Source organism: Perognathus longimembris, chromosome 13 (genome assembly GCF_023159225.1).
Source record: "Perognathus longimembris pacificus isolate PPM17 chromosome 13, ASM2315922v1, whole genome shotgun sequence".
In the NCBI taxonomy this organism is placed as follows: Eukaryota; Metazoa; Chordata; class Mammalia; order Rodentia; family Heteromyidae; genus Perognathus; species Perognathus longimembris.
In genome coordinates, this window is record NC_063173.1 from 15,091,550 (window position 1) to 15,116,812 (window position 25,263).

The 25,263-nt window shown below is 39.7% G+C and overlaps 3 protein-coding genes across 3 annotated transcripts; all 3 read right to left on the bottom strand.

Annotated features, from left to right (window-relative positions):
• Positions 1 to 1,704: 1,704 nt before the first annotated feature.
• On the bottom strand, positions 1,705 to 2,628 carry LOC125361969 (olfactory receptor 2D3-like). Its single transcript, XM_048360617.1, has one exon. It carries the CDS (start codon positions 2,626 to 2,628, stop codon positions 1,705 to 1,707), a length of 924 nt encoding a protein of 307 aa, XP_048216574.1.
• Positions 2,629 to 9,248: 6,620 nt separating this feature from the next.
• On the bottom strand, positions 9,249 to 10,172 carry LOC125361963 (olfactory receptor 2D3-like). Its single transcript, XM_048360610.1, has one exon. It carries the CDS (start codon positions 10,170 to 10,172, stop codon positions 9,249 to 9,251), a length of 924 nt encoding a protein of 307 aa, XP_048216567.1.
• Positions 10,173 to 21,058: 10,886 nt separating this feature from the next.
• Positions 21,059 to 22,115, bottom strand: LOC125362416 (olfactory receptor 6). The gene has a single exon (XM_048361264.1). The coding sequence runs from the start codon at positions 22,013 to 22,015 to the stop codon at positions 21,059 to 21,061; it is 957 nt and encodes a 318-aa protein (XP_048217221.1). The 5' UTR covers positions 22,016 to 22,115.
• Positions 22,116 to 25,263: the final 3,148 nt, after the last annotated feature.

Consider the following 25,263-nt stretch of genomic DNA (forward strand, 5'->3'; position numbering starts at 1 on the left):
TATCCTCCTTTTTCTCATCGTTTCCCTCTTCTCCTCTGTTACTATACCCCTATCTCAGACCTTTATCACCTAGGCTAGAGCTCCTTGGTTCCATGCTTGTGCTCTAATTTATTCTCCATGAAAGCATGAAAGGGGTTGTGAAAACAAACAAACAAAAAAACCAGGCTAGATGTGGTGGTACATGCCATAATCCCAGCATCTCATAAGGCAGAAAATGGGGGGAATATGCTTTGATGTCCATCGGGGCAAAAAAGGAAATCAGTGAGAACTTCTTTCAACAAATATGGATGTATTCTTGTCATCTCTGCTTTATAGGAGGCAAGGATAGGCAGGAGGAACATAGTTCCAGACTGACCCCAGGAATTGGGTAATGAGATATAAGACATAATCTGAAAAATAAAACCACTCATTGAGGCCATGTGTCAAAGCATCTTCAACTCTAGCGTCATCAGTACAAAGAGAGGAAGAGACAGGGTCCCATAATCCTCCATGGGCATGCCCTTAAACACCTGAGAACCTTCCCTGAGAAACTGCTGAAGGTTCTGTTATTTCTCAGTAGTACCACCCTGGAGATTCAACTTTAACACAAGATTCTTGGCGGGGGAAACTTAGCATCTAAACCATGGCAGGAATAAATTCATGTAAAATAAGGAACAATAAAAAAAATAAGGAACAATAAACAATAGGAGGGAATTATTAACTCAAAAGGATCTTCTACAGAAATCAAAGGACCCATAGGTCTAATTCTCTTGTATATTTTCTAAGAAATCCCTTTACATTGTATTTGAAAGATAGAATTGTTGAATATATTCATTACGTACTGTACGATATACACATGTTGATATATACATAAAATGGAAAGCATAAATGGAGAGAATTAAAATTCACATGACCTCATATGACATTTTGTATGGTGAGCACATCAGCACCTCCCTTTAAGCAAACTTTAAATCAATTTTTTCAATATTACCTAGATTTAGTGTTTTACAGTCACTTATCAATCTGGACACATTGTTTTAGCTTACACTTTTAGCTTTATAGGTGACTATATGCTTAAATGTACACACACCCTCTAAAAACATTCTACCATTCATTATATACTCTTTTCAGTTTCAAACATGATTAAATTTAAAATAAAAAGTCACATTAGAAATATAGCACCAATTTTATATCTTACTTAGCATAAAATATGAGGTGTATGCAATATGAGTTCACAAGATACTTGTCAAATGTTTTTAAGAATGAAAAGAAATAAATCCGTCACTTGAGACATTTGCTCATTTCTGATGGCGGCTTTTAGGATTTCGTGTTGTGGTTTATTGGTTATTTGTTTCTGACATATAACCCCAGAGTCACTTAGCTGAGATGTGCTGGATTTTCTTCCTTTTCTTCTCTTCCTTTCTTTTCTTCCTTTCTTTCCTCCTTTCCCTGCCTCTTCCTTCCTCCATTCTTTTCTCCATACTTTCCCCTCTATCCTTATATGAGCTTCTTTCTCTTCATCAAATATTTCTTTTATATATTTAACATCATGAGTCCTCTCATTGGCTAGGAAATCTGTTCATCTGACATGAGAATTAATATAGGAAACTAGAAGAAAGAAATATGTGGATGAATGGAATGACAATGGAATGAACTGCAACACACTCTCTTCTTTCCATATTGTTAAAATGGACAAAAGAACCCAACATCACCCCACAATAAAAACTATTTTGCCATCACCCTCCTGAGAGCCCCCTTGACATCCTTGTTCCTCAGGCTATAAATGATGGGGTTCAGCATGGGGGTCACTGCTGAGTAGAAAACAGAGATCGTCTTATCCCTCTCACTCATTATTTTGGAGTTGGGCCTCATGTAGGCAAATATTGCTGAGCCATAGAAGAGAACAACAACAATGAGATGGGAACCACAGGTGGAGAAGACCTTGAGCCTCCCCTCCCCGGACTGCATGTGGATCACGGTGGAGATGATGTTCCAGTAGGAGACCAGGATGAGGGAGACAGGAGCTAGGAGGATCACCACCCCCATGGCAAAGATGGCCATTTCCGTGCTGTAAGTGTCTGCTGAGGCCAGCTTCAGGAGGGCAGGAGGCTCACAGAAGAAGTGGTTGATGATGTGATTTCCTCGGTAGGGAAGACGCAGGGTGAATGTAGTGTCCACCACGGACACAAATGCTCCACTGGCCCAGGACCCTATGGCCAGCTGGACACATAGCCCCTGTGTCATGATGGTGGAGTAGTGCAGGGGCTTGCAGACAGCCACGTAGCGGTCATAGGACATCACCGCCAGCAGTGCGCACTCTGTACAGCCAAACAGAAGTAAGACTACTATCTGTGTTGCACATCCAACAAAGGAAATGGTTTTCTTCTTTTCTAGGAAGTCAACCAGCATCTGGGGAACTATGGTAGTAGAAAAACAGAGATCAACGAAGGAGAGGTTTCTAAGGAAAAAGTACATGGGTGTGTGGAGTCTGGAGTCGATGTGAATGAGCACAATGATGAGCAGGTTTCCAAGCACGGTGAGCAGGTAGATGGTCAGGAAAAGGAAGAAGAGCAGGACTTGGGTCTGTGGATCCTGTGAGAGGCCCAGGAAGACAAACTCTGTCACAGAGGATTGGTTCTCCTGTCCCATGAATGGTGGTCCCTGTTTTAACAACAGTGATAAAACTATAAAACTCAGTCTAAAAAGCTAGCATCACGGTCGTACCCCAAACATACAGGGACTCAACAGAAAAAGAGAACTACAGGCCAATTTCTTTGATGAACATAGATGTAAAACTCTAACAAAAGTTCTAACCATTGAACAACTAAGGAAAAAATCATTAGCCAGAGCAATAAAGCTAAAGAAGATAAAGAGGATTCAAATAGGGAAGAAAGAAATAAAACTATATCTATTAACAGTTAATATGATTCTATATCAAAATGACCCTAAAGAGTCAAGAGCCAAGTTCTGAGAACTGATAAATTTGGAGGTTATTGAGCTATAAACTCAACCCACAATAATCATAAGCTTTCTGTATACCAAATCAGGAGAACAACTCTGTTTGCAATAGTCAAAAAACAAAAATAATTAGGAATCAACATAACCAAGTCAGTGACAGACCTTTACAGCAAAAACTCTAAAACTTTGGTGAAAGAAATCAAAGTAGACACCAGGCGTAGAAAGACCTCCGTGTTTCTAAATTAGCAGAATTAATATCATGAAAATGATCACAATCCCTAATCTACAAATTTAATACAATACCTATCAAAATTTCAGTCATTCTTCACTGAGAAAGAGAAAACAGCCCAAAAAATCATAGAGAACCAAAAAATGCCTGTATCTGTTCTTTCTAAAACTTGAGGATCCTTGGGTATTTTATTAATCAGTATCTGAAACAGACATTGATTTTTATCCTTTAACAAAAGCCTCAGTTCTCTTTGTTTATCAAAAGCTAAGTTTCCTTTTGCCCATTTTATTTTTTTCATAGCTCCAATGGGAAAGATTTATTGTGAATTACCCCATGATGAACCTTTGCTTTGACCACATAACTAGTAACTGTCAGTCATGACACTAGTGTAGTGTCGTTTACAGTACAACTATCCTTTTATGTGGTTTTAGAAATCAAACAGATTGATGTGACATTTATCCAGTGAAATCACAGAAGCTGTATGAAAACATTTATTAAAAAGCAAACTTTTCCTTATACTTACAAAATAAGTCTAAAGATCATGGTGAATAAAGAATGAAAAGTTAAGATAAAAAAAATTGACTGGAATACTGGGATCCTTTGCCTTGTGTAAATTCATTTATTTCCAGTATAAAGAAGGTTCTTGGGCTGGGGATATGGCCTAGTGGCAAGAGTGCTTGCCTCGTATACATGAGGCCCTGGGTTCGATTCCCCAGCACCACATATACAGATAACGGCCAGAAGTGGCGCTGTGGCTCAAGTGGCAGAGTGCTAGCCTTGAGCAAAAAGAAGCCAGGGACAGTGCTCAAGCCCTGAGTTCAAGGCCCAGGACTGGCCAAAAAAAAAACAAAAAAAAAAAACAAAGAAGGTTCTTTGTCAGGGCCTCGTCTCTTTGGTAATAGCACTCAGTAGTGTTCTTCACATATCTCATATGATGTCTTGCTGTTTCTTTGTTTTTCCAGAGCTGAGGACTAAACTCAGGGCTTGCACTTGCCAGACAAACGCTCTTCCACTAAGCTAAATCCTAAACCCCTGTCTTGCTTTTTTTTATACATGTTTATCTCATTTGGCAGTACTATCACAAGTTACTATTGCTTGGGTCTACCATGAGAGCAGTCATTTTTTAATTTCACTGCCTTCAATTTTTAATTGTCTTTAAGTCTATGTGATATAGTTATTATTACTATTATACAGAAAAAAACAGAGTTTGTAGAGGCTCTCAAAGAATTAGTTAATGCTAATATAAGCATTTCAGTTAGAAAAACACACACTCTTAAGTCAAGTCATACTATGGAAAATGACTACTAGGTAGTTAAAAAAACACATAGAAGTAATTCCTAGGCCTTTATTAAAGAAAAATATGTGAGTGATTCTAATGTATGTCTATGCACTGCCTACCTAGATGCACACATGTAATTAACCATAACCACAAAAATAAAATAAGCATTTGCCAGCCTTTTGAGTTAAAGGATTTATGAGTCTGACAATATAAGTACAGAATACAAAAGGACACAATGGTAACTTTCACTCAAAATATTTGAAGTGTATGCTTTTAAATTTCACAAAATAAAACTTGAACAATAAAATGGATGCATAACTATACAAGACATAGAATGTTAAGAATTAAAATATGTGTTAGTTAAAATGTAATAGTCAATAAGTAAATGACAAATATTATAGGAGAATTAATAATGGTTCACTTCAGTTATAGTAGAGGCCACAACAGGATCACAGTCTGAGGTCAGTCCTTGCAAAAACATAAAACCTTTACTAGAAGTTAAAAAAAATAATCACTGGGCACCAGTGGCTCATGACTATAGTCCTAACTACTCAGGGGGCAGAGATCTGAGGGTCGTGGTTGGAAGCCAGCCTGGCAGGAAAGTCCATGAGACTCTTATCTCCAGTAAACTACTCAAAATAGCCAGAAGTCGCACTGTGGCTCAAGTGGTAGAGCATCAGCCTTGAGCAAAAAAGAAGCTCAAGGACAGAACCTAGATTATGGCTCAGGCTGCAGAGCACCTGCCTGGCAAGCACAAGGCTTCCAGTTCAAACCCCAGTACCTCCCCACCCCCTAAATACAGCTTTATTATGTTTCTCAAACAAAAAAAAACCCTATTTTTCTTAAATTAGGGTAAAGGTAAATAAAAGACAAACCATTGCAAAAGCGATATTTACAAAACCAATTAGTGTAAACCAACTGAACAACTCATGGTGGGGAGGGGAGAGATGGGGGAAAATGAGGGAGGAGGTAACAAGTTGGATAAGTAATGTACTTGCCTTACATATGAAACTGTAACCCCTCTGTACTTCACTTTGACAATATAAATAAATAAATAAATAAATAAATAAATAAATAAATAAATAAATAAATAAATAAATAAATGAAGGATGTGTGCTGGGACAAGGACATAGAGATTTGGTTAACTTAGCTTTTAGTGCCAAAGGTTAGGCAATGAGTGTCTCTGCCCTGGCAGTCTCTCTGTTATACATTCAAGAGCTTAGCCATATTCAGAGGAGCTGCAGAACAGGGTTCATGAACAATCTCTAGAGTCTCTAGAAGCCAGATGGAAAAGAGAAATGCAGAGCATGAAAGGCAAAGCTAGCTCTCCTCCTCCATGAACAGGATCAAGACCAGGGCTCCCTGAAAGAGTTTATCCCCATCATCATCTTAACTGCTCTCACCTGAAGTTCTTGCAGGAGCACACACAGGAAGTAACTGTAGTGATGGAGAGAAAGTAATAAAGGAAGAAAGGTGTGGCACCTGTGACCTGCCAACCATTATCCTAACAGGCCACCTCTGTGGCCTTTCCCCAAGGGTTCTGAGGCTGGGACCTCATCTCTGAGACTTCATACCAACCCAGGGAGTACTGCTTTATTAAAGAATACCATCCCCAATGCACTAAGAACACTGTCTGGAGAATTTTTCTACAGGAAGTTTTCAAGCCTGAGGTCCTAAGACTTGTTATAATCATACTATTCCCTGGAGCAAACTGAGCTATTAACATTTTTTAAAACCTTTCTACCCTAAGAGATCCCTGGGGTATATAAAAATAATAATCTGAAACAGAAATAACCCGAATCTCATCTGATGTCACATAGCACTCTGATGGATCTCAAACAACCCCCTGGATCTCTGGGATCTCCAGAACTCGGACATTTTCAAATAGAAATTTCAATAATGGTGACAGTGCAAAATGAAGCTGATGTCTGTAGAGGAGTCGTTTTAGAACCCCAAAGATACCAAAATCGTGAATGCTAAAGCCCTTTACATAGACGATGTTCTAAATCATTTAGAAATTACTTTTAATACCTAAAATGGTACTGAATCAGTTGTGTGTTTTTTTTAATGTATTTCTATGATTTGAAACTGAATCCTTGGATATAGAATCTGAAAATACAAAGAGCTGACTGTTTATCTTTTATCCTCTGCATTATAACTCAAGACTAGTAGCTCACAGAATATTTTGGACTTGTCTGCATTTTCATTTATAGTGCTGCAACTGCCTTTGGCTATTGGAAAACTACACACAGTTACTTGATGTAAAACAAGGTGGTAGAATGCCTGCCTAGTGAGCACAAGGCCTCCAGTTCAAACCCGAGTATACTGCCAAAGATAGATGATAGATAGATAGATAGATAGATAGATAGATAGATAGATACAGTTTTTATTGAAGACAAAGTAAAAATCTATCTTTTCAGGACTCTCAAAGCTGATTACAGTTGAATTGTGTCACCCACAAAGGTTTGTCCACCTGGAGGTTCTGAAGAGATCCATCTTGGAAGAAAGGTCTGTCAATGTGATTAAGGGACTTTCTGAGATGAAGTCATCCTGATTTGAGGTGGGCCCTAAGCCCAATTATAAACATCTGATGAAAACAGAGGAAGACACAGGGACAGAGTAAAGGTTGTAAGAGTGTGTAATGAACCTTGCTAATCACCAGAAGCTAGATGAGAAGGAGGCTTTTCCTCTAGAGCCTGGAGAGGAAACTAGGTCTTCTAACTCCCTGCTGGGGGAACTCTGACCTCCAACACTATGAGAGATTACATTTCTGTTGCTTCAAGTCCAAGTATTTGTGATCATTTGCTATGGAAGCCCTAGGAAACTGCTACAGATGCTCCACTTGTCTATTCTCCTCCAGCTCTGATACTCTTCTTTACCAGCCTTTCTCACTTTATCAGACACCAGACCTCCCCACCACCTTCTTTTTCCATCTTCATCTCAAACATTAGCTATTAGTCTTCCCCTTCTTCCCCAAATCTCACCTGTTCCTATCTTCTCGGTATTCTGGTCATGGTTCAAATGTTGATTTCTGGAAGATACAGTGAGTCCTTTGACTGTAAGATCACTTTCCTGACTTCCCACAGAAATTTGCATCTCATCCTTCCTTTTATTTACTGATAGCACTTATTAACATCAGACATGTTATGTGTGTGCTTTTTTTTTTTAATCATCCGTTTCAAAGAAATAAGTTCAGTGGGATCGGGACTCGCTCAACTTTTCCAAATAGGTGTTAAAAGCCAGAATGCCACCACCATCTGCCATTCCCTTCTTAAGTATTCCTCAGAAAGATCCAGAATTCGGAATGGAACCATTATTTTCTCCACAAGAAACATACATTTTGAATTTTCCCAACTTAACATTCATTATTGCCAATTGAATTTTCCCAACTTAATAAACATTGTTGCCAATTTGGGTGGGGGGTACTCCTGGCTCCTTTTGATAGAGTCGATGCTGGAGTCTGGTGAGACGCTGCAAGTGTGTCCCCAATGGTACTTTTACACTAAAAGAGAGTTTCAGCAGTACAGGAGACCCTTCCTGGAGACCACCATTGAGGAAAAACTGTGCTCATGGTACCTAGGGCTCAGTACTGAACTGTGGATGCTTGATTCACTTTCTCATAACACCTCCCAACTTCCACTATAGACATGCCACCTGCAATAAATCTCAAACTTTCACCTTATCATTTAAGCATATTCTGTATCCATTTTGGCTTGGAAGGATTACTATTTGAGCCCAGGCACATGGTCATGCAGTTAAGAACAATGACCTAAGTCACCCAGTGACTTAAACACATTGGATGACAAATATCTGGAGTATCTTAGCGTTTCTCCATATCAGCTGAGCTAGCTGCATGATACATGCATGAGCATTTAAAATTGTTCATTTTAACATTTCTTTTGATTTTTGCTTCATTCTTTTTCTTTAATCACAATTGGTGTAAAACATTGTCAAAGAAGGCTGGCTTTCTGTATTTTGAAAAGACTAAGGGGCCCAAGTCATCTCACAAAGCCTGTTCATTCTCCCCAGAGGAAGACTTAATGGAGCAAGGCCAATCAGACCCATAGAGGCAAGGGGAGCTGGCTGGGCGGAGGGGCATGCTGGGGGAAGCTGCCATCAGAAGCATTTCTCACAGACAGTTCTGGTATAGGAAGCTGCTTCTCACTTCTACTTCCCTCATGACAGCAATTACTCTTGGAGGGAAGCAGTGTGTGAGATATCAAAGATACTTTTTCAGCAATATATGATTCGCAAACCTTGTTGACTATGATGAAAAACCCCCCGTTTTGTTTTGTTTTCACGCTGAATTGGCTATAGCAGAAGTTTGTACTTTAGAGATTATAAACGTATTCCCAGTGTAAAGGCAGCAGGGAATATAAGTATTGACCTTTTCTCACAGGAAATGGAGGAGCCTAGCTTACTGACCTCTGCTAGGATCTTAAGGGCTGTAGATGATACTGGCATGAGACTGATGTGTTTGGCACATAGCTGTGGAATATGGAGACAAAAGAAAAGAGCCCCTAGGTGATAAGGGATTGGGTAACCAAGAAGGCCAATGGAAATCTTGTTCATTAACATTTTTAGTATAGTTGTTAATTATCTGCCATGTGACAAGTGAGTTATAGCCACAGAGAATAAGCTTGAGCAAGAATGCAGAAGACTAACTTTACTAGAGACAAAGGGTTTAACTTGCTGACATTTACTTTCAGATTGCACATGGTTCCAAATAAAAACCTTCAGAGATGTTGAACTTCGGGATGTATCCACAACCCTGATTATCTACCAGTCTGCCAGTAAGGGACTCTATTGTCTCAGAACTTTTCCCAATGCCTCCTTCACATCCTTGTTCCTTAGGCTGTAAATGAATGGATTCATCATGGACGTTATGATGGAGTAGAACACTGAGATCACTTTGTCACCTTGATTCATTTTCTTTGCATTGGGCTGCATGTAGGTAAATATTGTTGAGCCATAGAAGAAGATAACAACAACGAAATGGGAACTGCAGGTAGAGAAGACCTTGAGCCTCCCCTCCCCCGACTTCATTCGCATCACAGTGGAGATGATGTTCCAGTAGGAGAACAAGATGAGAGACACAGGACCCAGGAGGATTATCACACCCATTGCAAAGATGACCATCTCAGCCTTGTAGGTTTCTTCTGAAGCCAGCTGCAAGAGTGCTGGAGGCTCACAAAAATAATGATTAATTACATTTGGTCCTCGGTATGGGAGACTCAAAGTGAATGTGGTATCCACTAGAGATACAGATACCCCACTAGCCCAGGCCCCTGTGGCTAGCAGACCACAAACCCCCTGAGTCATGATGGTGGAGTAGTGCAGGGGCTTGCAGACAGCCACATAGCGGTCGTAGGACATCACTGCTAGAAGTGAACTTTCTGTACATCCCATTATAAGGAAAAAAAACATTTGAATTGAGCACCCAGTAAATGAAATGCTCTTTCTCGTCACCAGAAAGTGAAATAACATGTTGGGAACAATGGTTGTAGAGAAGCAGAGGTCACTAAATGACAGGTTTTTAAGGAAGAAATACATTGGCGTGTGAAGTCGAGAGTCAACATGAATTAGGAATATGATAAGCAGATTTCCAAACAGAGTCAGCAAGTAGATGATGAGAAATATCACAAACAGTAGAATCTGAGTTTGGTGATCTGAAGAAAGGCCCAGCAAGATAAATTCAGTCAGATAGGTTTGGTTTTCCTTGCCCATAATTTTTTTTTTTTTTTTTTTTTTTGCCAGTCCTGGGCCTTGGACTCAGGGACTGAGCACTGTCCCTGGCTTCTTTTTGCTCAAGGCTAACACTCTGCACTTGAGCCACAGCACCACTTCTGGCCGTTTTCTATATATGTGGTGCTGGGGAATGGAACCCAGGGCTTCATGTAAGGGAGGCAAGCACTCTTTCCCCTAGGCCATATCCCCAGCCCCTCCCATAAATGCTTATTCTTTTCTACTGATGGGCATTCAGAAAGCACTCAAACAAAAATGGGGCAGCAAACCCAGAAAATGAAGGTTTCCTTTGGAAGAATTTTTTCAAATATTTATGACATTGATTTTCTTAATTTTTTTCTATCCCTGTATTGCGTCTGAAGTCATGCATTGAAACCTGGACTATACCTGCTTAGTGATCCTTGCTGGCAGTGCTATCATCTGTACAGCTTTTGTTCAACAATTGTTAGCTAATGTCCAGAAATAACTTCTCAGGAAATTATATGTTTGGAAGTTAACAGGTAAAATTACATTTTCCAATGAGTATCTGAAACAAAAGAAGATGGCACAGATATGTGAATGTGGAAAACATAAATAATTCTCACTTTAGTAGACAAGCCCTAGTGCATGTGTTTGCATTTTGTTTTCTTATTTAGTGATCATAGAGATTATTTTAGCACGTGCAAATAATCACTGTACCCACTTTGTTTTCTAATTTTTTCTTTGCTAGTCCTGGCCCTTGAACTCTGGGGCTGGGTGCTGCCCCTAAGCTCCTTTTGCTCCCTGCATGTACTCTACCACTTGAGCTACAACACCACTTCTGGCTTTTTCTGTGGTTAATTGGAGACAGGAGTCTCATGGAATTTCTTGCCCAGGCTGGCTTTGAACAGTGATCTTCAGTTCTCAGCCTCCTGAGTAGCTAGGATTGCACCCACTGCGCCCAACCTAGACCCACTTTCTTTCCAGTGGATCATCTCTCATCTTTCCATGCAGGAAAAGGCATAGGAGGATAAGGAAAAATTAGGGAAAGTAGCAGTTGGCTGGGCCTGACAGCTGGTGTGTTAACCCTGAGAAGGACTGAGGCACTAGTATTAGAACTGTTCTTTAAATTAAAGGTGGTATCAGAAGTGAAAATAAGTCCTCCTGAAGGACCACCTTTAGGGGAAAATTGCAAGACTGCCAACATAAAAGCTTGTTTACACGCAAGGCCCTTTGCCTAGCTGGCAATTTAAGAGAAATAGGAACAGAACCTGTTTGTCTCATGAGCTGTCAAGGATGTTTTCAAACCACCATGTGGATACTTCTCTTAAAGAAATTCCATCTAGAGCCAGGCACCAGGGGCCCATGCCTATAATCCTAGTTACTCAGGAAGCTGAGATCTGAGGATCATGGTTCAAAGCCAGAGCAAGCAGGAAAGAGTTCTAAGTAGAGCTATGGCTCAAATGGTAGAGTGCTAGCCTTGAGTAAAAAAAGCTCAGAAACAGCACCCAGACCCAGGATCAGCGCAAGAAAAATAAATCCACCTAGATTGGATCTTCATTGAATCTAGTGTATTTTGCTGGAATGGGCATTGCCTTTGAATGACCAGGAAGACAGAGCCAGAGACTACTTTGAAGGACTGGCAAAATCAAGGGGAAAGCCTTCGCTTCCACTTGAGTTTGTGATGACACAAAAGGTTCAATGATGGTCTAGACAGTCTCATCCTTAAGTGCTTTAAAATTGTGATTTATAATGTGTCATGGATAATTGAACAGACTTAATGGTTTACCACCAATATTTCTTAAAGCTGAAGGAGAAAAGAAAATACTATGCAGAAATGTAAGTATAGGTTTAAGAAAATCGTTGTTTCATTTTATGTGTTCATGTCTGTTTCTAAGTGTGGTCTTGGCTACAATGAAAATTGTGTTCCTTATAAGGGTCATTATCAAAAGCCTAAAGCTTCAGTAAGAATATTTCTATCAGTAAATCCTCCTTGCTGACCACATTCTCTGGAGTTTTTGATAATTATATTTTTCACTACTTTATTATGTCACGTTTCTATGAAATGAATTATATATATTTCGATGTGCAATGTGGTGAGTGTTGGCATATGTATATAACAATAAGCTTTTTAAAGGTACTTGCTAAGTATTTGTAACTAAATGTTTAAAAGCCTTCCTTTCTGAAATGACGAAATTTCATTAGGTTGATAACTACTACTGCATGTTTCTGTATCTCTTGGCATGTGGTAAAGTTTTAGGAAATGTTCTCTGGCTGAATAGATAAATGAACCACAGAATGCATGCAGGAATAAATGGAGACTTCCTTGCATACAGGACCTGCCATACCCATATGTTCAAATACTCCTAAGTGCTACTCTTTCTATTTAACACAGCATGACATTTAGAAGGTAGTGCTAATGCTAGTCCAGCTAGGTGATCTCCTGAGAATGTAGTGGTGCTGTGACAAAGAAAAGCACAAGGCAAGGCCACCTGAGTTCCTTGTGTAGGCAAGAGAACATCATTCACAGTTCTTTCAATAAGAAGAGAAACACATATTCCATTTTCAATCCTTTTCTTTTTCTCATTCTAACCCCAGACAGAGGGTACCAGCACCACTAAGGACTGGGTTGCTGTGCTCCAGGTGCCCACGTAGCCAACAGGAAGACTCACCATGCTCCAGGCAGTAAGTGGCCAGTTGTAAGAAGCTCTAACTCACATTTTAGACAGGGCCCTATAGGTCCTGGAGCTATCTCTGAGAAGAGCTCATGAAATAAAGAAAAGAAGAAAGAATACCAGTGATGAAAGCATTAAATAGAATGGTCAGAGGAGAAGGAGATTTTGATAGCTGGATTACCAGACTAAGTAAAACGATCCTTTTTGTTTATTGGGACTCCTGGCCCCCAAATTGATGTCCCATGAAAAAGTCCAGTAACAAAACTTCTAGGGCTGAAGATTCTAGTGAAAATGGGAAAATGAAAATTACCTTCTCCCAATGAGACTGAGGGCTGTAAAAAGAATTTGTCCTTCTCTCAAGATAGATTCAAGGTTTCTGGGTTTTGAGGGTCTTGTTTCCTTGTTTCTTTCAGGAAGCCGCTGGTCCCTTCAGTATCTACCTCCTTACCTGAATCCCTGGGAAGAGTCTGTTCCACCAGAAAGGATTTACAGGTGAATGGCCCTCACATAAAGGACAGTAGAGATTCAGTGATCTAAGCTACAGCTGTAGATAGAGTTAGGGCCCTAGTAATTCTCAGCCTTCTCTCCTGACAGCTAAGCCATAATTGGACTTTGCAGTAAACTTCATTCCAAATTCTTGATGTATTTTTAGCTGAATACTTTCTTTTCAAGCACTGGCATGGATCTGAACATTTTACAATGAGGACTTTTTAAAAGATGAGTGTCCTGAGAGGTGATGCAAACAAGATATTCCCCAGGGCTCTCCTCTGGAGTAGCTCACTTTATTATTTATTTACACAATGAGATGCCTTGGGACATTTACGTCTTGTGATTTCTAATCATAGATTGAATACTGAAAATTTCTAGTCCTTCCATAAACAACCAAAAGTGTTGTGTGTTTTAAGCTTTATAAGGACCCTACAAAGCTAATCACCATACCTAATCTTCTCTCTGCTCCTGTAAAGTGCTTGCAGACAGGCATCTTTGTATAAGAAACCTTGAGTTGTTATAAAAATGTAAGCATGCATCCTTTTTCAGTAGCTTTCTCGTGAAATAGATGTAACTTTTTTATTTTTTTGAACGTGTCACAGTCCTTGTTGAATAATTTAGCTGATATTTAAAAATCGGCCTGAGGAAAATGTAAAAATAGAGTATTTGAATTATATGTTATATGTAAGAACATTTCTGGATAGTGAAATTGAACAGTTGAGTATAATTGTAACTTTTAACCTATATTCCCTTCTCTTACAAAATGACTTTTTCGTGGCCTAAGCAATCTGAATTTTCATTGCAGAATAATTAAACAGATCTAATTAACATTTCTATCTTATGTATCAGTCTTTTGTGTGGTGAGAACATGATAAAATGACTTTTTTTTTCTCTTGAACACAAGGCCTGGGTACTGTCCCCGAGATTTTTTTTTTTTTTGCTCAGAACTACTCCTCTACCACTAGAGCTACAACTGTACTTCTAGCTATTAGGTTGTTGATTAGAGAAAAGTCTCACAGACTTTCCTGCCTTGGCTGTCTTTGAATCATGATCCTCACAGTTCAGCCTTCAGATTAGCTAGGATTATAGGTATGAGCCACTGGTTCCTGGCAAAATAAAATGATTTTTGCAATTTCAAAATAGCAGTAATGGTTTACATAACTCCTTTTGAAAAATGGGTCAGGATACAAAATCAACATCCCTCCAAACAGTAGCTTTTTTCTATACCACTGATGAACAGGCTGAAAAAAAATAATCCCATTTACAATCACCAGAAAAAGAGTAACACCTATGAATAAACTTAAGTAAGGAGGAGACAGACCTCTACAAGGAAATTACAAAACATGAAAGAAAAAAGAGAACACTTCAGAAGAAAGCCCTTCCTCCCCTCCCCATGTTCACAGATTGAATCAATATTGTGAAAATAGCTATAGTCCAAATCAATATACCAATTTAATGTAATTCCCATAAAAATCCTAATGTCATTATTCATAAAAACAGAAAAATCAGATTTACCTCACCATGGAGGTTGGCTTCTGAAATGATGGCTTCTGAAGATATTCATATCCTAATTCCTAGAACCTATGAATGTAACCTTATATAGTAGACAAAAGTTATGATTGCAAGTGGAACTTAGTTTGATAATTAATAGCTGGCCTAATATAATCATAGAAGTCCTTGAAAGTGGAAGGGAAAGCATGGCAGTCTGAGACCTCATTGTTAGTGGCTGTAAGGATTGAGAAAATAAACCTCTACCCAGGGAATGTAGCTGACTTCTAAGAGCTAGAAAAGTCAAGAAGACAGATTATTTCCTAGATCCTCCAGACTAATGCCTTGAGTTCAGCTCAGTGAGACTCATTTCATTCAGACTTCTGCTTCCCAGAATTGTAGGATAATAAATTTGAATTTCTTAAGATGGTAAATTTGTGTAATTTAAGTAGAAGTAAGACAAAAATACAGATGTGAAAGCTTGGTATCTCACATACAAAGCCTATTGTCTCTCAGAAGCACAGAATAGAGTCAAAAAGAATCGAAGCAGCCAGACTCTGATGGTTCAGGTCTGTAATCCTAGCTAGAATGGGCAGAAAATTCTGGGAGATGTCATCTCCAATTAACCAGTAAAATACTGGACTAGAGATGTGAACCAAGTGGTAGAGCACCAGCCATGACCCAAAACACCAAGATTGCATTAATTTGAACTTCTGTAAATCACCTAAATTTTTACTACCTTATGTATCAAGCTCCTATTTTAATAATTCTACTGTATAGAAGAGATCTGGATTTAGAATACCATGGAGGGTTTAATAACAGTAGAAGTAACAACTGGCTTAAGTAAAAAGATAGATAAAAGGAGATTGAAAGTTTTGATTAGGTGAATTCCTTCCTTGCCCTTACCAGTGATTCTGTGGGTCTCAGCAAACTACCTAACCATAGGAAGGAGGCTTATTTTGCTGCTGTCTGACACAGTAGCTAAATGATTACCAGCTTCAAGGAATCGTGGCTAAAACTCTACTTACTAGTCTCACATCGTAATATTTGATGAAAAGAGAACCTTCAGCAAAACTTCCATAAACACAAGATTATGAGAACTTTTTTTTCTTTTCAATAAATATTATTTTATATGCTCAGAGCACAGAGACATTGCACCTTGGGTTCCTCCCTGAAGCGTATCCTCCTTTGATCTCACTGTATGTGAATGCCTACAGTCTGGTATCATTCATCATGTCCCTGTGCATTTTAGATCTAGCTTCTGTACATGAGAGAAAACGTGCAACATTTGTGTCTTTGAGCTTGCCTTACCTCACTTAACATGACTTGTCCTAGTCCATCCATGTCTCTGCACATGGCATTGGACTGTTCTTTCTAATGGCTCTGTAAAATTCCATTGTGTGTAAGTACCACAGTTCTTTTTTTTTTTTTTTTTTTTTTTGGCCAGTCCTGGGGCTTGGACTCAGGGCCTGAGCACTGTCCCTGGCTTCTTTTTGCTCAAGGCTAACACTCTGCCACTTGAGTCACAGCGCCACTTCTGGCCATTTTCTGTATATGTGGTGCTGGGGAATTGAACCCAGGGCCTCATGAATATGAGGCAGGCACTCTAGCCACTAGGCCATATCCCCAGCCAGTACCACAGTTCTTGATCCACTCGTGTATTGTTGGATATCTAGGCTGTTTCCCTAACTTGGCTACTGTGAACAGGGTAGCCAATTCTCTCATGGTTGCTTTGATGGTTCTTTTGTTCTCCCTCTCTTCTTCTTCTTCTCTCTCCCTTGAGTTGTTGGTTTTGGAGAGTAGCATGGTGTTTTGATTGCTCATGAATTTTGTGATCTTTTGATGTGATTTATGCATCTAGGTTCAAGGTTTTTGGAGGCCGTTAGGATTAGGTATTAGATGCAGTGGCTATGGGCTGTGGTTTTCTTGAGGGCGCTGTGCCGTTGATATACCCCGGAGAAACGTGGGCAGAGTTTGGGATCCAGCAGAGTGTTGCATCTGGCACTATGTTTAATGATGTCATGTGCGGGGTGTCCAGTTAGGTGTGAACCACAGAGCTGTGGAATGTCATCCGCTTCCCTGGCAAGGATGTTCAGGTAGGCTTTTGGAGATCCCTGGAGGCGTGGGGAGGGCGTCTCACGTGGGAAATCACATATGAGCTTTGGGGGGAGGGCTAGGTACAGACCCCAGGTGATACAAGTGGGGTGTTCCACGTAGGCATGCCCCAGTGGGCTCTTGGGGCTATCTGGGTGCAACCCTCGACCTGGCTTCTTGCACAGGACTGCACTGGTGGGCGTTTGTGCCCAACGGGGCCCCGATCTGCTCCTGTCCCCAGGCACTGTAGGCAGCCATGGGATCCTGCCAGGGATCACCTTGGTGCGCCTTTGCGCCCCATTGGACACAGACCCCTGGCACTGTGGTCAGCCAGCTGCATCCCTTTTGGGGATGTGCAGGCGGCTAGGCTGGGCGCAGATGGTCAGTGAGGCACAGCGGGCCCCCGCGCCCTGCTTCGGGCGTGGGGCAGCACCTGTGAGCATTCACAGGCCCCGCCGTGTGTTCTCACCTGCATCAGAACCACTGAGACCCGCGACGTTCCTTGGGGTTAGAGTGCCCGCCATGTCCATTCCCGGGGTTAGAGGCCCCACATTATCTGCTTGCCAGTGGTGGAGACCTTTTGAGTCCCTTCCCAGCGTTACAGTCCCCCTCCCCCCCGTGTCCACCCCAGAGTTAGACACCCAGCCACCGTCACCTCGTGGAGTCGTTTTGTCTCTGAAAATGGCGTTTGTGGTGCGTGCTGCCTTTCCCGGTTCCAAGACTCAGCTCCTGGCTCACAGGTATGCTGTTGCTGTTGGCTGGTGAGGTTGAGTCGTCCTAGCAGAGCCAGGGAAACAAGGAGGGGGTACGGAAGGAAAGGGGCAGAGGGGTTAATCCTGATGGCCCTCCAGATGGAGCCGAGGCTGCAGGCTCTGCTGAGCACCTGCGTCAGTTTCTCCGTGTTGTTTTTCACCTCTTGTCGATGCTTACAGTTGACTCCTCTTCCTGATTAGTGCCAAACTCTGATTATTTCTAGCTTGTTGGATGTGGGGTTCCGTGTTAGAGGCCTGGTTCCTCTGTTTGAGCACAGGGAGTGCAGGTTAATCCTACCAGTACTCCGCTATCTTGATTTCTCTCTAGAAGAACAAATTTGAGGCTACAGTTTTGCCATGAAATTAGGATTTGAGGTGCAACCTCTATTATCAGGGCAAAGATAAAAAAAAAACCTAGCTTCATTCAGATTGTACATTAATCTTCATAAAATAGCTTATCATGTACAGTCTGAGGTTCTTTATTTATTGCCATGTAACATACCATTCTAGCACTTATTCCTGTGAGAACCCCATTTTTATTTGCTACAATTCCATGGGTGAATAAATAAGGCAAACTTGGCTAGGTGTTTTTTAAGACTGTAGGCCTGAGAGCCATAAAGTTTTAAATCTTTCTGCCACTGTCTATGATGGGATTCTAAAGCTCCATAAACAATGGATTTGGAGCCCTGGGATTTTGGCTCCCTGGGATTCTGGCCTATAAATAAGCAAATTGATGCATTCAGGACCCCTGATATGAAACTTTTGTGCTGGGGCTGGCTTTAAACCATGATCCTCAGATCTCAGCCTCCTGAGTTGCTAGGATTACAAGTGTGAGCCACCAGTACCCAGCTTGCCATAAACTCTATTTGTTAGAAACTTAACAGAGTCGAGTTCTAGACCTATTTAATTATGAACAAGTTTTTCATCTACTTTAATGAGGCACTCAAAAGTCATCTGAGTATAAGAATGTACAAACCTTTCCACATACCAAAGAGTATTTAGCATTCCTGTATATTGCTCATTACAGTCAGTCAACAGTGGCCTTATTCTCAAATCATTATAGCAACCAAAACTGCATCCATGTATTACCACAACCTCACTGGAGGTTATGTATTATTTGAGATTATCCAAGGAATTAGAACCAATAAAATATATAGTGATATGCAAGAGGGGGTTTATTCTAGGCAAATTTCTTAAATTTCTAATTTTCTAAAATGCATCATGTAATTATGGAGGCCAAGAAGTTCCACCACAAGCCATCTGAGAGTGAAAAATGAAACAAGAAATCCACTGAGATAATTCAGTCTAAGTCTAAAGGCTTGAGAACCAGAGGAGCTGATAACTACCAGAGAGAAGTCAAAACTCTAAGAATCAGTGATTGTGGGTATAGGTCTCTGGTCAACAGTTCTTAGAACCAGATGTCCAAGGGCAGGAAAAGATGGACATATCAGCTCAAAAAGAATAAGTACATGTACCCTGAGGGTAAACCAAGTAAAACTAAAATATGAAATGTGGTTTCTAAAGTTTTAAAATACGTGGGATTTTCATCATAAACTCTTAGCAGGCCATTTCATTAATCCACTGATTTATTGAACCAAAAAGAATTTAACCCATTGAACCAAAGAGAATTTATCTCTTTACTATTTTTGTAATGATGAAATGAAAGCATATACTGTTTGGTATGATCTTTCTTTTGTTTTAAGTTATTATCATTAAGTGGTTGCACAAAGAAGTTTCGATCCAATATGTTAGTTTGTGAGTACAGTGCATGTCAATCAGTGTCACTTGTTTCACATCATTCTCCTCCACCTCTCTCAATCCCATCCATTCTCTCTGTTTACCTAGTTTTATTTTCACATGTATATACTAACTGTTTTTTGTTTTTTGGTTTTTTTGTTGCCAGTCCTGGGCCTTGGACTCAGGGCCTGAGCACTGTCCCTGGCTTCTTTTTTTTTTTTTTTTTTTTTTTTTTTTTGCTCAAGGCTAGCACTCTGCCACTTGAGCCACAGCGCCACTTCTGGCCATTTTCTATATATGTGGTGCTGGGGAATTGAACTCAGGGCTTCATGTATACTAGGCAAGCACTCTTGCCACTAGGCCACATTCCCAGCCCACAATGACTGTTATAACTGGATTCATCCACCCTTCTTCTCTCCCTTACTTCCTTCTACCCTGACAACATATGTTTCAGCTTCCTGTAGGGCCATATGCACATATACACAAACATGTTAACTAGAGTAGGGTATAGACAGGGAGGATTACAATGGTGTAGCTACTTTGAACAACTAATCGTTTAACAAAATGGTAAGATCTTTCTTCTACTTCTTTTTTAAAAAGCAAAGCTAAAGCAAATGACCAAAAAAGTCTGAGGAACCTGGGAAAATTCCTTACATCAAAGGTGAAAATGAGAATCAGCAGTAGAGATTTAGGACCTCTTAACACATGGCCTATTGCCAATGGGAATGCTTCCTTTATCTGAAAAAGAAAAATCTTTAAAGAACAGCCACTTGTTCATCAAAAATGTATGTGCAGAAGTTCCATCCAAGGAATAGAATTAAAGCAGGAAATCATAGTGATTTTCATTTTCTCTATGTCATAATGAGTAATGAATTTGGGTTTATAGTGTATCTATTGCCACCTGAAGGAAGTTTATCTTTCATCTTTTCAAATTTCAAAATTTCCAAAGTCTTTAAAGCAATTAATAGGCCTATAATTTAAGTGTGTGTATGTATGTTGTATGTTGTGTGTGTGTGTGTGTGTGTGTATTGCCACTCCTGGAGCTTGAACTCAGGGCCTAATCACTGGCCCTTAGCCTTTTCACTCTACCACTTGAGCCACAGCTTCACTTCCAGCTTCTTGATGATTAATTGGAGTGAAGAGTCTCATGGACTTTTCTAGTCTTGACTGGTTTTGAATTGCAGTCTTCAGATCTCAGCTTCTGGTATAGCTAGAGTGACAGACAGGAGCCATCAGAGCCCAGCTAAATCTATGATATATTGCAAAGCAAAACCTTTCTTTGTGTACTCTAATAAAGAGAAATAGGACTTTGAAAAACAACAGTCAAAATGGAATAATCAACAGAACTCTGAGAAGAATTAGCTAATTTCTATTATTTCCTAATGTAGTCTTCTTAAATGATAAAACTATTTTATACTATTTTTGAAATTTGACTAATTAATCTACTGACTTATAAAAGAAAATGTTTAAATTAGACCTAACAGAAAGGGAAATTTCTCTGCTCTCTATTTCCATGTTCCCAAACCATTTTTCTAAGTCCATATGTTTACAATGTAGAATTTCCATTAACAGCAATGGGTTCATTCTTAAGTTTTTTGTTGTTGGTAGTGGTGGTTTTGGGGGTTTTCTTTTTGGTGATTAAGACAAATGCTAAAGAAGGATTGTCAATGCCTCTTCAGCAACGGGAATCTCTCAAGAAAAGGGCTTGGCCACTTGCTATGGTTTTCCTGATTCCATCCTTGACTTCCTTGTTCCTCAGACAGTAGATGATAGGGTTGAGCATGGGAGTGAAGACTGCATATATTGCTGAGATCAGTTTGTTAGAATTAAATGAAGCAATGGCTCGAGGTCGGACATACATGAAGATCACAGCTGTGTAGAAGATGATGACCACTGTAAGATGAGATGCACAGGTGGAGAAGGCCTTTCGCTGTCCAGTGGCTGAGGGTATGTGCAGGATGGTAGAGACGATGAAAGCATAGGAAAGGATGGTGGCGGAGAGAGGAAACACAAGGATGACAATTGCTAGCACAAAGTCTACTGTCTCTGCCATGGATAAGTTCACGCAGGCCAGTTTGAGAATGGGTGACACGTCACAGAAAAAGTGATTTAAGATATTATTGCCACAGAAAGCAACCCGGGAGATAAAATAAACCTTTGCCATAGAGATGGTGAAGCCACTCACCCAGGAACTAATAGTCAGCTGTATACAAAAGCCTGTGGTCATCATGATGGGGTAGCGAAGAGGCCAACATATGGCCACATAACGGTCGTAAGCCATGGCAGCCAAAAGCACACATTCAGTGCAGGCAAGTGAGATGAAGAAATAGAGTTGGGTCATGCATCCCAGGAAGGAAATGGTATTGGGTTGAAGAAGGAATCCAGTTAGCATCTTAGGGACTGTGACAGATATATACCAGGCTTCCAGAAAGGACATTGTACCCAGAAAATAGTACATGGGCTTGTGCAGGGACCCAGTGACCCATACAGTGAGGATAATGACCACATTCTCTAACAGCACTAATAAGTAAGTGATGAGGAAGATGAAGAAGAGCAGAATCTGCAGCCAGGGGGCAGTAGGGAAGCCTACAAGGATGAACTCACTAATGTTGGTGACGTTTTCTTTCCACATGTTAGGACCATCCAAAGACAATTTTTAATGATAATAACACCAAATTAAAGAGGAAGATCCACATTAGCAGCACAGAACTCTCAGGCTGCAGGTGCTTTGTTACAAAACTTTAGTGCCTAGTTACAATTGTTAACTGTAGGCTACAAATCCTCTCCAGAAAACCAAGGGACAGCACAAGTCCTGAGAACCAAAAAAAAAGAGTCAAGCTAATCAAAGCAGAATCATGAAGTTGGATTCATGGTTTAGGTATTTGGATCTGGGTCAAGAAGATGTCTTCAAATGGTGCCAGTCTATTTCTTGATTTCAGAATCAGCTTCTAAGGCAGGAGACTAGGATGGCTGAAATAAGTTCCAATGATGGTTTAGCAGTAAGGTAAGGCACCAGGGAAGTTCAAAACCTGGAGAAAACAAAAGCATTCATCCAATAGGGGAATAAAAAGAATAGAAAAACCTGCTCAGGAGAACCATTAATTATGGACTATTCTTCAGCTATGTTGGGTGTCTTTTGAAGACTCTGGCAATGATTCTCTGCTTATATGTAGGCTTGTGGCTTAAAGAATTTATGAAAAAAAAAGGGCTATACGTTTAGAAAGATTTAACATTATTTATATGGCTCCTATTAATACAAATAATAGCCTCTCCATCCCTCCCTCCTTCCCTTCCAACCCATCAATGCATGTTTTTGTGTGTAATACTTATAGTGGTTGCCTCTTTATCTATAGGGCCTATATTCCAAGGTCCCTAGTGGAATTCTGAACCTGTGAGTAATATCAAACGATATACACACATATATGTATATATACATATACATATATACACATACATACACATATGCTGTTTTACCTATATATAATATACCCATGGTAAAGTTGAATTTATAATTTAGACACAGAATGATTTCAACAACCATAGCTAATAAAATAAATTATAAATAGTAATATCCTAGAATGAAAGTCATCTTTTGAAATTGCTTGTTGTACTTACTATAGCTCTTAGCATCCTTGGCATATATTTTCTTCCCTTATTAAGTCAGTGACTTAATTTTCCACTTACATAAGTAGTTCATAGCTTTTTAGCATAGTCCAATTGTCAGTATTATTGGTGTTACACTAATGGTGTAATTATTTTGTAAAATGGGGGTGTTGGAACAAAAATTCTGTGGCAGTTTATCTGATAACCAAAGCACAGTTAAATGATGAAGAGAACAATGTATACAGTATGTATATTTTAAACACCAATGATTCATGGAAAAGTAGGAAAATTGACTCTATCATGTTAGTCAGAATGGTATGCAATTAACAACTTACGTACAGTTTATTTCTGGAATTTTCCATTTGGTAATTTGGGCTGTAGTTAATTATGGGTAACTGAAACCATGGAAATGAAAAACACAACTAGGAGGTAGATATTCATATATATGTATATGTCTAACATATATATATATAATATGTATACACATATAAGGAAAGCATAAGCACATACTTGGGACAAATATTTGCAAAGTCCAAATTCAAGTCCATGATTTATTTGTGCCTAACTTGTTATTTGTGCCATAACCGTGTTCCAGGCTCTCCAGGGAAAAACGTATACTCTCAGATGGGTATTTACTAAACTTTCCACTGTCACATCATGAATGTCCACCCTCTGATATCTCTGCTTATTCTGTCCTTACTTCTCATCTTCTCTAGATCTCATGTTTCAATAAACTAAGTAATAGTTATTTAATTAATACATATCCATCTTTTTCTGTGAAATTCATTCATACATAGTTATTGGAATCTACAGTGTAATAAGCATTATTCTGGATACCTGAAATTAGTCAAGTAACAAGACACACAAAGACAAGTAAAGTCTATGAATTTGTATCCTAGAAGGATAAAACAGACAGTAAACAAGAAGTGCATTCAGAATATAAATTGGGACTACTGGGTGCATTGTTCTATAATCTCATTTCCTAAAACGGTGGAGTCTGGAAAGATTGTGGTTTGAGGCCAAGTATAATGTTAGTGAGCTTCGTGTCTCAATGAACAAAATGTATGACCCTACTTGAAAAACAACAACTAGCAAACAAAACAAGGCTGGGGCATGGCTCAAGTGGTAAAGCATCTGCCTAAGAAACATGTGGCCTTGAGTTCAAATCTCACTATTGCTTTAAAAATACTTTGATGGGCATAGATGATACTTTCTACTACTGCTACCTGTCAGACAAATTCAAGCCCTTCCCATTTTAAAAATGTTCATTTTTAAAAAATTTTATTTATTGTTATCGTAAAGGCAATATACAGAGGGTTACAGTTACATAAGTCAGATAGAGTACACTTCTTTTTGAGCACTGTCACTGCCTCCCTCGCTCTCTCCCAGGTTTGGGACATGATAAGTTATACAGGTCTCTCAGCATTCACACAGAATGAGACCAAAGGAAGATATGCTTAGGAGAGGATCACAAAGGAGCAATAGCTACTACGTTCACCTGATCATATAAAATACTATTTGTCTAAATGAACTCCAGGAGGTGGAAACAACAGGTTGTTTTTTGTTGCTGTTTTTGTTCTCTTTCCCTTTTGTCCAGTTTGATCCTTTATCCGTCTTTGGAAGGATAAGGGGGAGCACAGAAATGGTAGGATCAAGAGTGACCAAATGCAGCTGTGTTACTCACTAGACATTATGCTGAAAATAAACTGTACAAAATGTTCATTTTAAATTGGTAGCATGTAATCCTAGCACTGAGGAGACTGAGGCAGGATGTTTGTGAATTTGAGGTCAGACTTGGCTACACAACAGCAACAAAAAACAATAAGAAATTAATTTCCCACTCTATGGAATGACTCCTCACCCACTTCCCTGCATCTGTTAACTCTACCATGACCGAGTTGCTCCAAACACTGAGCTCAGAAAGCTTTCACTGAGAGGATAAAATTTAGACTGTTTTGAAGGGAAAACAAAAACCAGAAAACAAAAAGGCATAGATAGAGTAAAGAGATGAAAAGTACAGGATGGAATGATTGAGAATTTGATTAGAAAGGACTGGTAGCATGCCAAAGAGAAAAGGAGAGACTGAAGGGTGGGGTTTCATCTGATTAGCTCTTAGACTTGTATCATATAACCTTCTAATTATTCTCCACATTTCCATCTAGTCATACTGAGGAAAGGAGATGAGTCTCACTTACTTGTTCTCTAATAATAGCCTGAGCTCCCAACGTTTGTAAGATTTCAATTTTATTTTTCAACGTTGAGTAGGATGATAGGACA